Source organism: Meleagris gallopavo, chromosome 2, assembly GCF_000146605.3.
Source record: "Meleagris gallopavo isolate NT-WF06-2002-E0010 breed Aviagen turkey brand Nicholas breeding stock chromosome 2, Turkey_5.1, whole genome shotgun sequence".
NCBI classification, from domain to species: domain Eukaryota; kingdom Metazoa; phylum Chordata; class Aves; order Galliformes; family Phasianidae; genus Meleagris; species Meleagris gallopavo.
In genome coordinates, this window is record NC_015012.2 from 4,351,137 (window position 1) to 4,367,244 (window position 16,108).

Below are 16,108 nucleotides of genomic sequence, written 5' to 3' on the forward strand. Positions count from 1 at the left end.
TTTTTTCCCCTCAGCATCGTGTGTTTGTAAGCTTGAGTAACAGCTGGTGATTTCCAGGGTTAATATGTTGGGATGTGCCTTCCTTGGATTGAACAGCAATCTCTTAAAGGAGACTTTCACCTGTTCCACTGTATATGAACAAGTGCAATTAGCAGTGAAGGTTTTTATATGCAAATTGAATGGTTGTGTTTACTGAGCAAATTCTCTTAATGAGCCTAGTTTAAAAAGAAAGGGTTAAAAAAGAAAAGAGAAATATAAAGGAAGAAAATCTTACATGCTGTTTCAGCCTTGGTGGTGCCCAACCTTCCTGACCCATCGAGATACCAGCATGAACTCCCTTGTAGCCAAACCCCACTCAGTAGATAGCTGAGCAGGACCAGGGAATACAGATTCTTTGTGTCCTGGGCTGTAGGTTGTTCCTGCTATGCTGTTACCACATCGGGGGGAAATGAAAAGGTTATTAGTAGACAGGATTGGTAACGTCCATTAAGGTGCTGCGACAGTGAAATTAATGCTTTTCAGACATTAGGCACAGAGGCTCAGCGTGGTTAGCTAATGTCCTAAAATTGTGTTTACTCACAGGGTTAGCACTTACCCAGGATTTGGCTTTCTCTCTGTTAATGAGCTCCTGTTCCCTATGGGCAGTCAAGTACCCGTCAGGTTTCAGAAATAAGCGTCCTCAGTGCTTATTTGTGAAGATCATTGAAACCAGGTAAACAAACCGCAACCAAATGGAGATTCTGCAGGTGTCCACACTGCTGTGTGCTGCTCAAACTTCAGGAAACAAAATAAGCTGTTTGGAGTTGGTTTCGTACTGGAGGAGTCCAGTGCAAATAACTTCTGTTGTTAATTAACATGAGGGATGAGCGTGTGCTACAGGCTGTCTAAAAGATGAAGAAGGTGCTGCATGTACAAATGGAGTAAGAGTAACAAAGTGGCTTCCTAAATCCTCTTCCTTATCCCAACAGCTGCATTCCTGGGTAGAAGGTTTCACTTTTTGAAATGTTATTTGATTGCTTTCCTGTTGAATCTGTGGAAAAACAACAGTTTGAAGCCTGAAAAGCATTGTTATAAGAGCTGGGAAAGTGAAGTTTGTGGGGTGCTAGTTTACCTTTGCTCACCACCCCAAGTATGCATGCACTGATGTGCTGTAAGTGTTAAACTGAAATTGTCAAACAGTTCACTTTGATGTCCAATTAAACTGAAAGACTGAGAGTGAAATTATTTATGCCAGTTAAGAAAATCAAGTCAACCAAAACAAAACAATAAAAACACATTAAAAAAACACTCCTAAGCAGAAGGAATCCCCACCCCCCAGCAAACACCTGCTTTCACATGGAAGTCTAGTTGCCAGATGGGCATTCATCAGAGACAAAGCCCAACAGAGGAAAGGGTATTTCATGAATAGGGTGCGTATTTCTGATCTTATAGATCCTTGATAATACTCAGTTTAAATGAAAAGGTGGAGTTATGCATAATACATGCATAATTTAATCCCGTAAACGATGCTCCCGTACTTACTGATGTAAGACCAAGGGCAGCCCCTTGGTTTGAACAGCAGACTCTCCATAGCTGTGGCTATAGATAGGCTCTGCTTAAGTCCTGCAGGGGTGAGCACTGGGCTCTGACCTGCTCCTTGGTTTGGGGACTTAAGAGGGCTGCTCAGGACAGAGCATCAGCCTCTATGGATGCTATCAGCCCACTTCAACAAGTCAGATTATTTAATTAGCCCTATTAAGACACTTCTATTTTTATAACTTATTTATGAGTGCTCTTGCTAAGCTGAAAGGTCTGGATTCAGGTTTCAAAAAGTGTTTTCAGCTCTTGGTGGTGTTAGCAGTCTTGGGAGGTTTTATACCACGACTCTGTTGCATTTTCATCCTAAGCAAAAGCAGAGGTAGCAACAAGTGATGGAAATCTACTGACACGCTGGTCCTGAAATCTTGTTCTTTGGGCCTCAGAGGTAGCTTCTGACAAACCTTTGCTTAGAGATGTGTGTGGAGTGGTAGGATGCTGCAGCACTGCACTGATGGTCAGCTGCTGCTCGTTGCCATCTTCTCCTTGGAAGGGGAATGGAGTTGCTGGCTGCTTGCACCTTGGACAGGGGACAATCCCAGGAGCTGCTAGAGGACAGTTATTTGGCTTAACATCCGTATTGTTGAAGTGCTTTGGTTGCCACACTGGGTATGAACGTTCCCCAGTAATCATTAAAGTTGCAGGAAAACGAGCATCCTGATGGATGCTGGTAGAGGTTGCTTTGAACTAGGTGCTGTGCAGCTGTTTTACTGAGATATATTTTGTTTTTGTCTACATTTTTACAAGGATCAGGAAACAATCTGGTGATTTACTATTGAGAATAAATCCAGTGTACATGTTCACCAAAAAAAGATTATGTGTCCAGACTGATACGCAGTTATATCTTCAGAGGGCTTGAAACAGCTCTAATTTGATTGTTAGAGGAAAGCTCCTTCAGCATCCTCCAAATTAAATTCATTTGCAAAGACAAAATAGACTTCAAAGCATAAAATTTTCCTGTCTGGTTTCAGTCAATCATCTTTCTTTCTGATGAACCACTTCTGGATGGAAGAAACTCCCCAGATACGGAGTCAGTAGACACTTTGTAAAAATTGCAGTTGTGGTAAGCACTGGCTTGTGGCTTGAAGCTTGTTGTTGCGGTGACACTTAGGAAACAGTTAATTAAACAAAGCTCATTCCCAAGGTGATCCTGAAGCACTATGTGGTTAACGTGCCTCTGTGGATTTGAAAATAAGGTTAAGCTGTTTTGAAAGCGGAGGACATCCGAGCGAGTGATGGCTCCATCCAAAACCAAAAGTAATCTGGTTTGGAGAAGTAGAGGTAGGTGGTATTTGCCAGTTTGTGATGGAAGACCGTGTCCAACTGCAGTTGTGGACGAACGCACAGAATGATACCCTCTTATTTAAGACAGAAGTCTGCATATGTGCTCATTGCGTTATATCATCAATGAGTTATTTAATAGTAAATAAGGCTTTTTATTACTTTCATTCTTGCTTTATTGCATTTGCTGCTCTACACAGTATGTACAGCATTGGCACAATATAGCTTGCAAGCTAGCTAAAGCATTAGCAGAATTGGTAACGGTGTTCCAAAGCCATAATGCTTTGATTGTGCTACTGTTAAAGCCAGGAAAAAAAACAAAAACACAACCTCAGACCCCAACAGTTGTTGCGTTTCAGGCTGTTGTACAGAGTTAGGAACTAATAGTTTAAAAATGAAGCAAATGCAGTTATGAGATGAGACAAAATGAATATGGCTTCCAAAGTACCTGGGTTTTTTTTGGTGTCAGCATTCAGAATAAACAGAACTGTGAGTAGTTTATAAATCAAGAAAGGGAGCAGTAATAAGGAATGTGAAAGATACTGGGCATAAATTAACATAGAAGAAGCTGATTAAGTTAACTCTGAACAGGGGTGTAGGCTGCATTGAAAAACATTTCACTCCTTGCTCTGAAATTAAATATTTAACAGCACACTGAAATAACGTGATAACGTGGATTTTAAAAGTTGAGATAAATTTAATGTGGATTAATTTTATTTTGATAAATGAATATACTGCGGGATGAAGTAATCTGATTTGTCTGAATATACAGCTGTCTAATAGAATGGATGAATGGATGTATGTACTGGTGCTAGAGTGTACTGCATGCTGTAACTGGAGTGTTAGGTTAAGAAGAGTCTTGAGAGATGGTCATGACAAGCAGCAGAAATTTTTGTAAATATCAAAAGAAAAAAAATAGAGACTTTAGTTTGAAATTAATCTTTCACTTGCCAAATTAACACAGCTTCATATTATGCGTGTCTTCTAAAAGTTGGCATAGAACTTGAAGATCTTGTATGCGTAGATGTGTGGTGTTTTTTCCACTGACAGCAGCTGCTGTAGGAGGACACCAGCTCTGCCTGCAAACCTGGTCTGCTTTTCCATAGAGCCTGGCATCATTGCTCCAGGTTCTCATCTGCATTCTGGTGGAGGTAAACCTGGAACAACTGGGCCAGCTTGTTGAAGTTGCTTTGGATTTCCATATTACTGTCTCATATTATGTACATTTTATAAGAGAAGTCCTTGTAATTAAGATTGACATGCAACTATCTCCTCAAATGATGACTTCTGCTAGCCCACAGGATGTCTGTGTGGAATCATCTCAGAAATGCAAGCAGATGGTGTGCAGTGTTATTAAGCTGCCTCTGGCTGACCCCAGGAGAGGCACAGGAAAAGTATTCATGGGGTTTTCTTTTATCCTTTCCACAGTACAAGTTTTGAGTCAGCTACAAGAGAGGTTTTCATATCAACAGCTTGAAAATGCAGCAAAACCTTTTTGATTTTGCTGTTGGAGTGCTGATGGCAAAGAACTAGTAATCTGTTGCCAGCGAGCCAGCCATTAAATGTATTTCAGATATAAGGGTCCCAGTATGCTAGTTTGCATGAAGAAAAGCAGGTCAGTCTTCTCTGGATTGGTCTTCCAGAATGAAATGAGTCTCCACATGCTTAGTCTTGGCTTTCTCTCCCTTCAGATTTGTACCTGATGAGAAAATAGAGCAGAATAGTCCTGCTGAGTACGTCTCCCAGAGCAGCACAGAGCTGTTCAGCATCATGTGTCCCCAGTGAGTGCATTGGCATTGTGGATCCAGCCCTGTTCCACGTAAAGCACAGGTGGGACTGCGAGAAGTCAGTGGTGAAGCACAGAGCTGCTCCTCCACTTCCCAAAAACTGGAAACCGTGGCATGGGGTGTTTGGAGAGGAACTTCTCTGGCCACATCTGGTAAATGAAGCTGAAATGAGTTGTCTGTCACTGGCAACTTGGTGTCTGTGCAGGCAGATGGACCTCTGGCAGGAGTCATTTGTTGAGTGACTGCTGAAACCATCAGTATTGGCATCTCCTGTAGTTCGTCCTGTCATCTTCCACCCCTTACTACCCTGGAGAAACAGAGAGGCTGAGCACTGCTAAAACACTCTTAAAATAGAACTGCATTTGGTATACATTCTTTCCTGTCCAAAATAATGTCCAAAATATTAAGCATTTGTATGTCCCGCTACCTTTTAATCGGTGGTTTTGTTGAAAAAGATCTGAGAGAGCTGTAACTGTAATTTCCCTTCCTTTCATTACTGATACAATTGGAAGTTGTTAAAACTCGCTACTGAAGTGATTAACAATACAGAAACCCAGGAAGTGTGATACCATATTGAACAAAGTAAAAGATGGAACTTAGGACCTGAACAACAGTAGCTTCTGAGTGGCTTTCCTGCCAGTGCACCTCAGATACGTGGCGTTACTCTACTGATTTTTCAACTTTATTCATCAATGAGACCAATGTTTGTCATATTTAAGTTATGTACGAAAAAGTGGGTATTTTATTTTTTTAGGGTTTTTTGTTTTGTTTTAAAAAACTTGATACATGTAGCGTTGGATCAAGGCACATACAAGACCGGCCAAAGGGCGTACAATGCACTTTGGTTTTTAGTTGAAAAGACAAATGATTATGGCAACAAAGTGTGGCTTGGGGTTTAAACATGAAATAGCATATAGTTTAGCAGGAAGGCAGAAAGAAACGTTACTTTACAGATTTAGCAAGGAATTTCTGGAAAACTGTGACAGTAATGGGCAGTATTCCTGACTGTAATGGCAGTACAGTTAACGCGTACCTACAGAACGTTTAAGTATATGCTTTAAAATATCTGCGTTCCCCAATTTTCTTTTGACCTGGGTGACTAAAATTTATGAGACACCGCTTGCCTGCTTTTCGTCCTGCTTGTTTTCCTTACGAAACTGTACTTCCAGCCCTTCTGCTGAAGAACAGTTGCTCAGTGTTCTCCCTGTCCCTCTGCCACTGCCTTCCAAATGTCTGTGGCCATCCATCACCGTTTTCTCTCTAACAGACCACTGGTGTTGATAACCAGAAATCTACCGTTACACCCTATCTACCCCTTGGTTACTGGAGCCTAGCGCGTTTCTTTAGAATTCCTTGTTAGGAATTTTGTTACGCTTTCTTCCAAGGGTCAGTTTTTTCTTTACACATGCGAACAGTTTAAGTCTCATGCATGTAATCGATTAGATTATTTTCTTTTTAGATTGGATTTCACCATTGTTGGATGGATGTATCCAGACAGCTGATATTGCCCATTACTACACGCATTTTTGTTTATTGAATATTGTCGTGGTTTACAGATTTAATAGACCCAACATTTAAGTTCTGTGAGTTTTTGCAACCACTTCTTGATCTTCCTGATTTGCCAGGTTTAACATTATTTTATTAATATCAAAGTGAAAAATGGCCTGTGCTTACACTTACAAGGATCTCAGATGAATGTTCTGACTGCTCAACACGGCAAGAAAATTCACTTTCACAGTCAACAAGTCATCTTACTCAGTAGAACACAAAAGTTAAATGGTCTGTAACTTCAATATTAGCAAGGAAAATACAGTACAAATTACTAAAAAATACTAAAATATAGAATTGTGGTCAGGTATCCCCACTACATTAATCGCAGCAGTAGCCTGAAATTTGAAACTTTTAATAAAAAGTTCTTAAATATAAATTATATGGCAAATGTACAGTACATTGCTTTGTCAGTCTCTTTAATCCAGTGTTTTGCAGTAGAACAGCAACCGTTAAAAGTCAGTCTTTTCTCTTTTTTTTTTTAAAAAAAAACAAACAAACAACAAACCAACCAAAAGCAAACCAGTCTTTCATGTCCTTCAGTATCATGAGTGTGAATGATCTGAATCTGGAATACCACTGTCTCTGTAGCTCCTGTTACTACTGCTTTCACTGTGGCTGTTCTTATACAGATTCATGCCGTTAGGGGGGAAAATGGTGTGTATTACAAACTCCTCCTTGGACACCTGGTCGTTGGTGATGGGTATCATCTGAAAAGAAGTCTCCCTGATTTCTAGGATGGAGTTGTCCTTCTTAGTGCCCGCCTCAGCGTAGTCATCCTTCCTCCTGCGCCCCTTGCTGTAGGCGCAGTGCCGGGAGAAGAGGGCCCCATTCCTGTGGACGTACCAGCACACCAGGGCCAGCAGTGCCAGGGCCACCAGTGCCACCGCGCCACCAATGATGGCGGCCAGAGGCACGCTGGAGTTCTTGTAGGGCTCCTTTTCTTGCTCCCGGTTGAGTGTGGTTGTCGGGTTGTACATCTTGAGGGGAGCTGTCTCAGTCTCGATGCATTCAGGTGTCTCGTCAGAGAGATAGATGTTGCTGGTTTCCATGGGGACCATGCACACGCGGTACGGCGACTCTGGTTCGAGTGCTGTAAGCAGATAGTCACTCCTGTCCCCTGTCACGATGGTTTCAGTTATAGATCCAAAGGCAGGGCTGTGGCCCATCTTGAGCCAGCTGAGCCGTAAGGCTGTCATTGGCAGAGCAACTTTCCAGGAGATGTGGATGGTCTCTGTGCTCACTGATTTCACAAATATTGTAATGATCTTGCGTACCGGGCTGGCCGTGGTTCTGTAGTTCTTGTTTAGGTTGGGGGTCTTGATGTCTGGTTGTTTGGTCACAGAAACCGGCCAGTGTCCCTGGGCTGGGTACAGTGTGTTGGGTACTGCAGTAGTGATCTGGATGGTGCTCATGTCATCCTTACAATCGAACAGTTCCGCGTTGAGGTCTTTGATAGCCATTCCGCGCACTTTTTCTGGTGCTTGGCACATCAGCCCGCGTACGTTCACTTTCAAAGGCAATGACTGCAACCAGTCACGGACCCACTTCATTTTGCACCCACAGTGCCAAGGGTTGTTGCGAAGAAACAGCTGAGTTATGTTGTCCAGGTCATCAAAGACGCCCTGAGGTAAATTGCTGAGATTGTTATTGGACATATCTAGTCGATACAACTGCCTTAAGTAAGAGAAAGCATTGGGTGGCACGTGATTGATATGGTTTTCTTGAAGATAAAGCTTCCTTAGGTTTGTTCCTGGCAAATTTACTGGTGCGGCTGTAAGTGAATTGCGAACCAGTGACAGTTCTGTAAGATTGACTAGATTCATGAAGACCTTGTCTCCTAATCCGTGGTTATTTAGCAGATTTCCATCTAGAACAAGGCGTTTTAGATTTGTAAGGTCTTGAAGGGACAGCTCTGAAATTGTGGAAATACGATTATCATCCAAGCGTAGCTCTTCTATTGTTTTAGGCAAACCCCAGGGAATGGTGCTAAGGTGATTTCGAGAGAGAAAAAGAAGTCTGAGATAGATGTTGTCCCTGAAAGCTCCATCTTCAATGCTAACAGCGGAAACAGAATTATCATCCAAATGCAGTTCTTCCAGATAAGGAATTTGTGAAAGTGAGTCATAAGTGATGGTCCTTATATTATTCTCCTGCAAATGCAGTTCTTTGACGTACTTAGGGAGGTTAGTGGGGAATTCGTCTAGGCTGTTGTGGTATAAAAATATTCTTTCCACCCTACGCAAGTTCTTCAGTTCTGATGGAATCCCAGCATTATTTATTTGATTGTTCTGAAGGAAGAGGTTAGTAGCATCCTCTGGGATTCCTGTAGGAATAGATGTCAAATCGCGATCATTACAATATATGAAACCCACATCACAGCGACATACTGATGGGCACGATTTGGCAGTGACAGAATAAGGTGCCATGTCAAGTAACAGCCCTATTTTAGTCCAAATTAGGAAGACGCTCCAAGGTACAGTAATCATGGTCAGGAATGATGAGATGATGAGTTCTGATCTTCAGAATCTAAAAACAAACAAACAAACAAAATTATCCAGATCATCAGTGAAGAAATGCAATGAAAATTTGACTTGAGCATTACAGAAGACATCTTATAGACACATATTAAACAAAAATTCAAGTCTGTAGACATTCTACTTTTTCTACATACATCAGTAACAATATTTCTGCTTTTACTAATCAAATTAAGTTAATAGACTATTCTGAATAGTAATTTAAAATAATATAATCAGGCATGTCTGATCTGTGAGCGGTTCAGTTTAACCAAGAAGAAGGCTCCTTCTGAAGATTCCTCCCCATTTCACATATAGAGGCAATCTTTGTTCGCAGATACCAGATAAGTACACAGCTGAAGTCAAACCAGAGTTCAAGTAAATCATTCTATATCTGAAAGATAAGAAGTAATTCCTAAGCCAGCTAACTACCTAGAAGCCCTTAAGTGAACTATAAAACCCTTACCAAACCCAGAAGTTCAGTGGTAGCTATTCTGGAGGTTCAAGAAAGTCCTAGTGGCACAGTACAAAATGCACACAAAAACAGAGCCCAGCTCAAGACTTTTTTTGGGTTTTTCTGGGAACTTAACACCACGTGGTGCGTTTTACAAATACTGCAGCTTACTATTCTTGTTTTTCAACCTGGAATGTTTAGAAAGGTGAATGTAACAATTGGTGTGCAGCTTACAAGCCAACGGAGCTGTCTAAGCTGTGGCTTTCTAGTTGGCTGGATGGAATATTTCATTACATGCTTAATTTCATGTTTAAATATTTGTCATTCTCAAAAGTCTTCTTGCTAAGCAGTACACTAATAAGAGAATATTTGGCAGGTTTAACCACATTTTCACATCTTCTTAGTTCATACTGTGCAGGGTGGGATAATATAAATTAACTCTTGAGACTGAAATTGTACTTTGCACTGGTAGCATGTTCATGTATACTGAACTCAGGTAATTAGCATTTTTATAGCTTTTAAGACAACATAATTCAATTACCACTGTAATTAGGGTGATGAAAACTTCTGTAAGATGCCCTATGCATTAAGCTGTGTCATGACCCTTTCTCTTGTGGGTTCATATATTAATGAACTTTATTCTCCAAGGCATGAAAAGGAAAGCAGATTCATATTGATCCTACCGTATTTAAAGGTAAGAGTAGATTTTGTGCTTGAGGATATCCAGCAAACAAATTCCTCTCTTGCTCTTGTACTTCACTCCATGGACGACTTCTCCCTCGGCCGCCCCCTCCTGGTGGTGCTCGCTTCCAGGCACTATGCTCCAGGGGCAACCCAACAAAGATTTACCATGGCATGTAAGCACACCGGCCGAGGAGCAGAAAAGCTTCAGCTTCCTTCTATTTCTGTTCGCATGTAAAGTCTGTGAATGGAGAGCCTCTTTTGTTTGGTTTAATGCCTTTAACAAGAATTACTTTCTTTGTAACTTGTACAAGCTCTTTTGTGGGATGCAGTAGCTGGGAGGTTGGAGCTTGAGCGCCGCGTGATGGAAACTATTCATTATGCTGGGGCCTGAACAAGGATCGCCTCTTCAGGAGGTCAGCAATGGAGGTTTGTCTCTGTCCAGAGTTATCCAAGGATAAACTTTGTACAGCAGCTACATCCTGATACATCCACACCTCTCAGAGAGGACCATTTCCCAGCGCTCACTCTTAACACTTCTTCCCAATTTGTAATGCAGGAAAGAATTCCTCCTGCACTGCACGCTGAGGCAGGTCCCCCAACTGTAGGAATGTTACACAATTCAGGTAGTCTTCTTCATAGAAAGACACCAAAGTGTTATTCCCTTTCCAGAAAACTCCTCTTTAAAGCTTTCCGTGAACTCTTAATTTCCTGTAAAAGTAAAAACAAACAGAAGAAATTGTAATTAATAACAACTGCTGGACACGAGTATTCTGTTGTATTCCATTCCCATGTAAATCATGCTGTGCTTACTGTACAAAATCAGCACATCATTTTATCCCAATATATCAGTATTTCAGCATAATGCAGGGATGTTTATAAACAGCTTTTGTTGTTTAGTCTCACATGGTTGCCATTTTGCTGGAACAAATCTTTTCCCTCCTTCCAGCAGCAAATGAAGTCATTGTGCATTAACAGACAGTACCAAAGTCTTTGCAAATGATGTTTTCCCGCTTGAGGACAAGTGGCAGTCTTGCCATGGGAGGAGCCAACGTGGTTGCTTGCTTTTTGTTTCAGGCAAACAGAAGTAGATCATGAACCTCTCTTTGGTATTAAATTTAAAATGAGTTAATTACCATTCAGTACTTCTTGGATGAAAGAGGAAAAGTTTTCACTGAAATAGAGAATTAATGTTTCACACGCGCATCCTGCTGTTTCTGCATTGTGGGCTAGCTAGTAGTCATCTGTATCAGCTTTTTGAAAATGGAGGCATGTGGGTTTTCTCCATAAGATGTGCTCAGTATGCCAAGCTGTCTGAACTCGTGAGCTATTGTATTTGTCATTTTGCTCAGTGGAATCACTATTTAGATTGACATTCTATTAATTTGATTTTTCTCACTTCAAAAATAAAAGTCACCTCGGCTTTTCTTATTACTCGGGGAACTATTTGGCTGTTTTTAAGGGCAGAAAGTATCCAGTGAGATACCGAGTCTCTGTTCCCTGAGAGCACGTAGGCAGTGTCTATCTGAAATATCAGTGGTTAAGTCTGAAATCAAATCCTCGGTACTGAGCATGGTCCTCAGCAGTGAAAAACCCTGAAGAAACACTGGGCTGAATAAGGCTTGTTTAACTCCCTTCATGTGGGCATAGTTGGAGCTGCTTCTGGGCCATCATAAAATAACAGAGCTGAACAAAAGCAGTCTCTGCTTTAAGACTCTTTTGTAATTGGAAGCAGGCATCACAAAGTCTTCGTGCAGTGGGTTCTACTCCTGTAGCAAGAGACTTGCACTGATACAACAATTATTTACATAGATAAAATTATGTTTTTCCTCTTCAACAGCATAAAGATGAGCATTTGAGAAAAAAAATAGCAAAACCAAACCCGCTCTTGTGATGGTGCGAGCGTTCTGTGAGGGAACAGTAAAGCCTCTGCTCCCTGAAGCTGCTTTAATGCTTATCTGAGGGTTGGTTTTCTGTTTGTTTTTCACCTTGTTTCAGCAGTTGTGCAATGAAAATTGTAAATTGGAATGAGAGATGTTCTGTAAGATTGGCAGAATTAAGCATCTAAAGACATTCTTTACTTTTTAGTAGAACTAAGGTTCTGTTCTGGACTATAAAGGAATGCATGTTTTTTTAGGGATTGGTTAATATATGCAGTCAGTATTAGAAAATGGAACAAAAAAAGCTCCACATTCTTTGAGATTAAGCAGCATCCAATTTCCTTGGTCTGTATCACTCAAGTGTTTGTGGAAACTTAAGTCCAGGATCTATTCCTAAAACTTGGAAATAAAACAGTTGCTTAAGAGCCGTATAAAAATAATGTCTCATAGGAAGTAACGTGAAGTTGTGACAGAGGACATTTTCTGGGAGTTGTGTGGTGAAGTAAGAGTATAAATTTGTTGTTAAGTAGGCCTTTGAAGGCTTTGAGTCGCTTTTAAGAAGCTGGAAAAAAATAATCTCATAAATTGTTCCTCAGAACTTTCAGAGCTGTTAAGTAGGCTGTAAAAAATAATAATAATAAAAAAGCACGTTGCTATTGATCAAAACTATCTCTAGCGTGCATACAGACACCAGAAAGTTAAGTGCATTGGCTTTACCTTTCTAGCATATAAACAGCTTCCTCTCTGCCCCGTCTGATCGTCAGCCCTTTGCTTATTGCTGCCATTATAATAGCGTAATGTGTAGGATTAAAATGAAAGCACTAAAGCTCATTAAGTTCTTGGAATTTTTTTTATCCCTTCTCTCAAAATTACATAAAAACAAGGGAGAAAAATAAAAGCAGGTCTCTTTGGAGAAGATGATACTGTTTCAAAAATGTGGATTAAGCCCATGCCCCCCACTCCCTTTTCTGAGGGCAGAATAGTTTTCTCCAGGTTCTGATTGTTTGATATCTTGCACTTCCCTTTTATATCTGGAGCCACAGCTGAAAACAATGTTTTTGCATATCAAAGGCTCCAGCGATCTGTCTGCAGAGAAGGGAATCCTGCTGCCCTGCTGCAGCCCTCCTCCTCCCATCCCGGCCTGGGATGAAAGCAGGGGGACCCGCTGGGTGTGCAGGTCCCCGCAGCATCAGCATGGGAGGCTTCATGGACACATGGCTCTGAAAGGAGCCATTAATTTCGAGCAGAGCAGGAAAAAAAAATGGATTTGAGAGAGTGGATTCTGAAATTCATTTTTAAATGACTTTTTGGTAACAAAAGTAAGGAGGGAACAGCCGAACGGCAGCTTTTACGCTTATCTTCATTGGGAGCTGAATATTTTCATGAACTTTGCTGAACTGTGTGGTTAAATTACTTTTCCTGGGACATTGTGTAGGCAGCCGTGTTACAGATAGCGGGGATGCCCGGACCTGCACCCGGACTTATCGCCGGGCTACAGCTCAGTTTGAAATGGTAAAAGCAATTTGCACTGCGTAAGAGAAAATACCAAAGCACAGAGTATTTATTTTAACACGTGGTATACAGCTGCGCTGCCTTAAGGAAAGAAAAAAGCAAAGAAAGAAAAAAAAAAGTTAGAAAAGCTGTAAGTTTTTTCTAAAAATGGTGCCAAAAGAGATTTCTTCTTTCCAAGATGTGATAAAACCTGACTAACACCCAGATCTGGCACTTCAGGTCCCACAGTGCTTGCTTTAATCCCCACCTGCCCCTGGGATAACCAGGAGCTGGCTGCTAACCCCGACACAACAGGGCACAGGGACAACTTTCACCCCGTATTTTTTAGGTTGTAAGGGACAAGAGTAACATATCCTACATATTAGGATATGCATATTGACAAGCCTAATGATTTAGCTTAACCTGTGTACTAGGACGCAGAATTACCTCTGTATTTGTTATTATCAGAAACATAAAATGCACTTGAAATACCACTGGACCCATCCACTGCATGTGCTGCCAGGTTAGTCCTCAGAGGTCACAGCTCCTCTCAAATAGTTTCACCAAGTTTTCAACACAAGTTCCATGGTGCTAATCTGTCCTTAAAACAATGCACATGCTTTGTTTTTTTTTTTTTTAAGTGTATTACTCAGACTTAGTTGATAGTGACAGCAAAATGCTTTCTAAGCACCCTGTCTAGGAGCTGAAATTTCCACGATCATCATATTTCAGGAAGGTGCCCCACTCCTTTGTTCAGTGTGAGACAAGCACAAGGTCCTCTACTTGTCTTTTCCAGGGCTAAAGAATGCAGAGGTTTTCATTAAAGTGAGAGCAAGCTCCCCAGCTCTCTGTGTTTTGGTGAAACATGCTTTATTTTTTTCCTCTTGTTCGATAAGGTTTTATTTATTTGCTTATCCCTCCCCCTCCATCTTGTGTGGTAGCTGAACACAATATTGCCTTTTTCCTTCTAGTTCTCACTTGTCTTAAAAAAGAAAAATTTAATGTGTTCTTCCCTCTAATGGGATTGAATCTGACTCTGAAATGGTTTCCGAGTGGAAGCTGAACTTCATGCCAAAGGTGAGTCAGGGCAGCATCTGCTGCAGAGGAGGGAGATCGACTACGAGCGATTCAGTGGTTGCTTTCTGAAGTTCACTTTTAAAACCCTTCCTGGCTTTGAGCACGTTGGCTCGAAGAGCCCCCGAGCACTGTGCAGTCCTGTGCAGTGCTGTGCCCTATAGGGCCTGCCTGCTCCCATGGCCGGGGAGGGGGAGCACAGTGCTCTGCATCGCAGTGCTCGCTCAGCTGGGCCAGGGATGGCTCCTGGGCTCTCTCTGGGAGCTGCTGTGGGGGTGAGGCATGTGCCTGCGCTCGGAATGAGAGAACAGGCAACAAACGCTGCTCTGCTTCCACGGGGAAATCACTGGTTTTCCCTCTTGACAAATTTAGGTGGAATTATACCCTGCACAGAGTCCCTGGCACAAAACGTTAAGCATATCCAAACCATTACTGAAATACCGCATGCAGCTGCCGTAGAGATTTGTTTCTTTCCTCTTTCGAGTGCTTGCCTACCGATGACTGAATTTACTGCTCTGATCAGAAAACTTGACAAGCTGCGGGGCTGCCAGGCTGCTTCAGGGCATGCAGTGAGCTCTGTGCAGCACACTGTGGGCTCGGCCTGCCTGCACCGAGCGAGCCGGGGCCTCTTATTAAAAATACACGTAAGCAATCGCCTACTAATTCTCCTGAGCCGCCTCGTGCCTCGGGGTGATTAAAGCAAACCTCGAGAGCTCCCCGGCCATTAGCAGGCAGGCTTCCTGCTGGAAGGAGACAAAGATGGCCATCCACCCACTGAAAGCGCTCGGAAAAACAGCAGAGCAAAGTTTGCAAACTCCAGCAATGCCTTGGACGGCTCACCGGTGCCTTTCGCACTACCTTTCCACTTTGAGCTACCGCTTACAAAGGGAAAACGAAAAAGCAAAGCCCCACAAATGCACCTTTATTTGATTCTCGCCCTGAAACGTGCGCGTTTCATTTCCAAAGATGAAAGCTTGGCTGCGAGTTTACTACGGAGTTTTTTGCCCGCTGGGGGGTGGTGCACGCTGCAAAACGGCGCTGCTGAGAGCCACCAGGCAGAGGGCTTTGCTGCTGTCCAGTTCTCCCTGCTTTAATTACAACAAAGTCTCCTGTTGAGAAAAACAGAGGCGGCCTCCAGCGGGGGAATTAAAAGAAAATAAAATAAATCACTCTTTCGGGGACTTTACAGAATCTTATTTCCCGTGGTTGCTGTATTAACCGTGGTATTCATCCATGCAGTCCTTCCCCAGTTAAAATTAAACGGTACGAATGCACCAAAAAAAAAAAGGGAAAGAATCGATATTCGAATGCACACCAAAACTGGGCGCCGCTTCTGCCGTATGCGAGGAGCGGGGAAAATATACACACGGCTTTGGGAAGTGGTGAAACGTGGCTGGAGAAAAGGGAGAAGCTGCGGGAGGGCGATCGGTACGGCCTCGGCAGGTCTTAAAGTAACAAACAGGCTTCAGATGAAGCCCGGCGTACCTTTTCCTTACGGAGCATTCGCACACCGAGCAGAAGCCGGGCGGGCTCACGGGGCCGGGGGGGAACGAGAGGCTGGAGGTTATTTTCGGGTGGAGGGGAAGGGCTGGCAGCCCGCACAGCTGTCCTCCTATTCGGCCACATCTGTGCGTTTCGCAGCACATCATTCCTGCCTGCCTTCGCACGCTCGGCTCGACAAACGCATTTATTTGGCTAATTCAAAGAAATGTTCATTAAGACGCCATATCCCCGGGCGGCAGGCTGGGGAGCGCAAGCGATGCTTCGATCTTTTCGGGCAGCGCGTTTTAGGCGAGGAAATCGGGGTCGAGAGAACGAATC

The 16,108-nt window shown here is 42.5% G+C and overlaps 2 protein-coding genes across 5 annotated transcripts in view; one reads left to right on the plus strand and one right to left on the minus strand.

Annotated features, from left to right (window-relative positions):
- Positions 1-16,108, plus strand: part of MACROD2 (mono-ADP ribosylhydrolase 2) — an 835,869-nt gene that overhangs the window by 85,232 nt on the left and 734,529 nt on the right. The window lies entirely within an intron of this gene.
- On the minus strand, positions 5,357-10,568 carry FLRT3 (fibronectin leucine rich transmembrane protein 3). Its single transcript, XM_003203647.3, has 2 exons — positions 9,845-10,568; positions 5,357-8,720 (listed from the first exon to the last, which is right to left on the minus strand). The coding sequence occupies exon 2, from the start codon at positions 8,678-8,680 to the stop codon at positions 6,737-6,739; it is 1,944 nt and encodes a 647-aa protein (XP_003203695.1). The 5' UTR covers positions 8,681-8,720; positions 9,845-10,568; the 3' UTR covers positions 5,357-6,736.

Coding starts and splice junctions, on each gene's coding strand:
- FLRT3 (XM_003203647.3), bottom strand. CDS start 8,680: ATGATTACTGTACCTTGGAGCGTCTTCCTAATTTGGACTAAAATAGGG.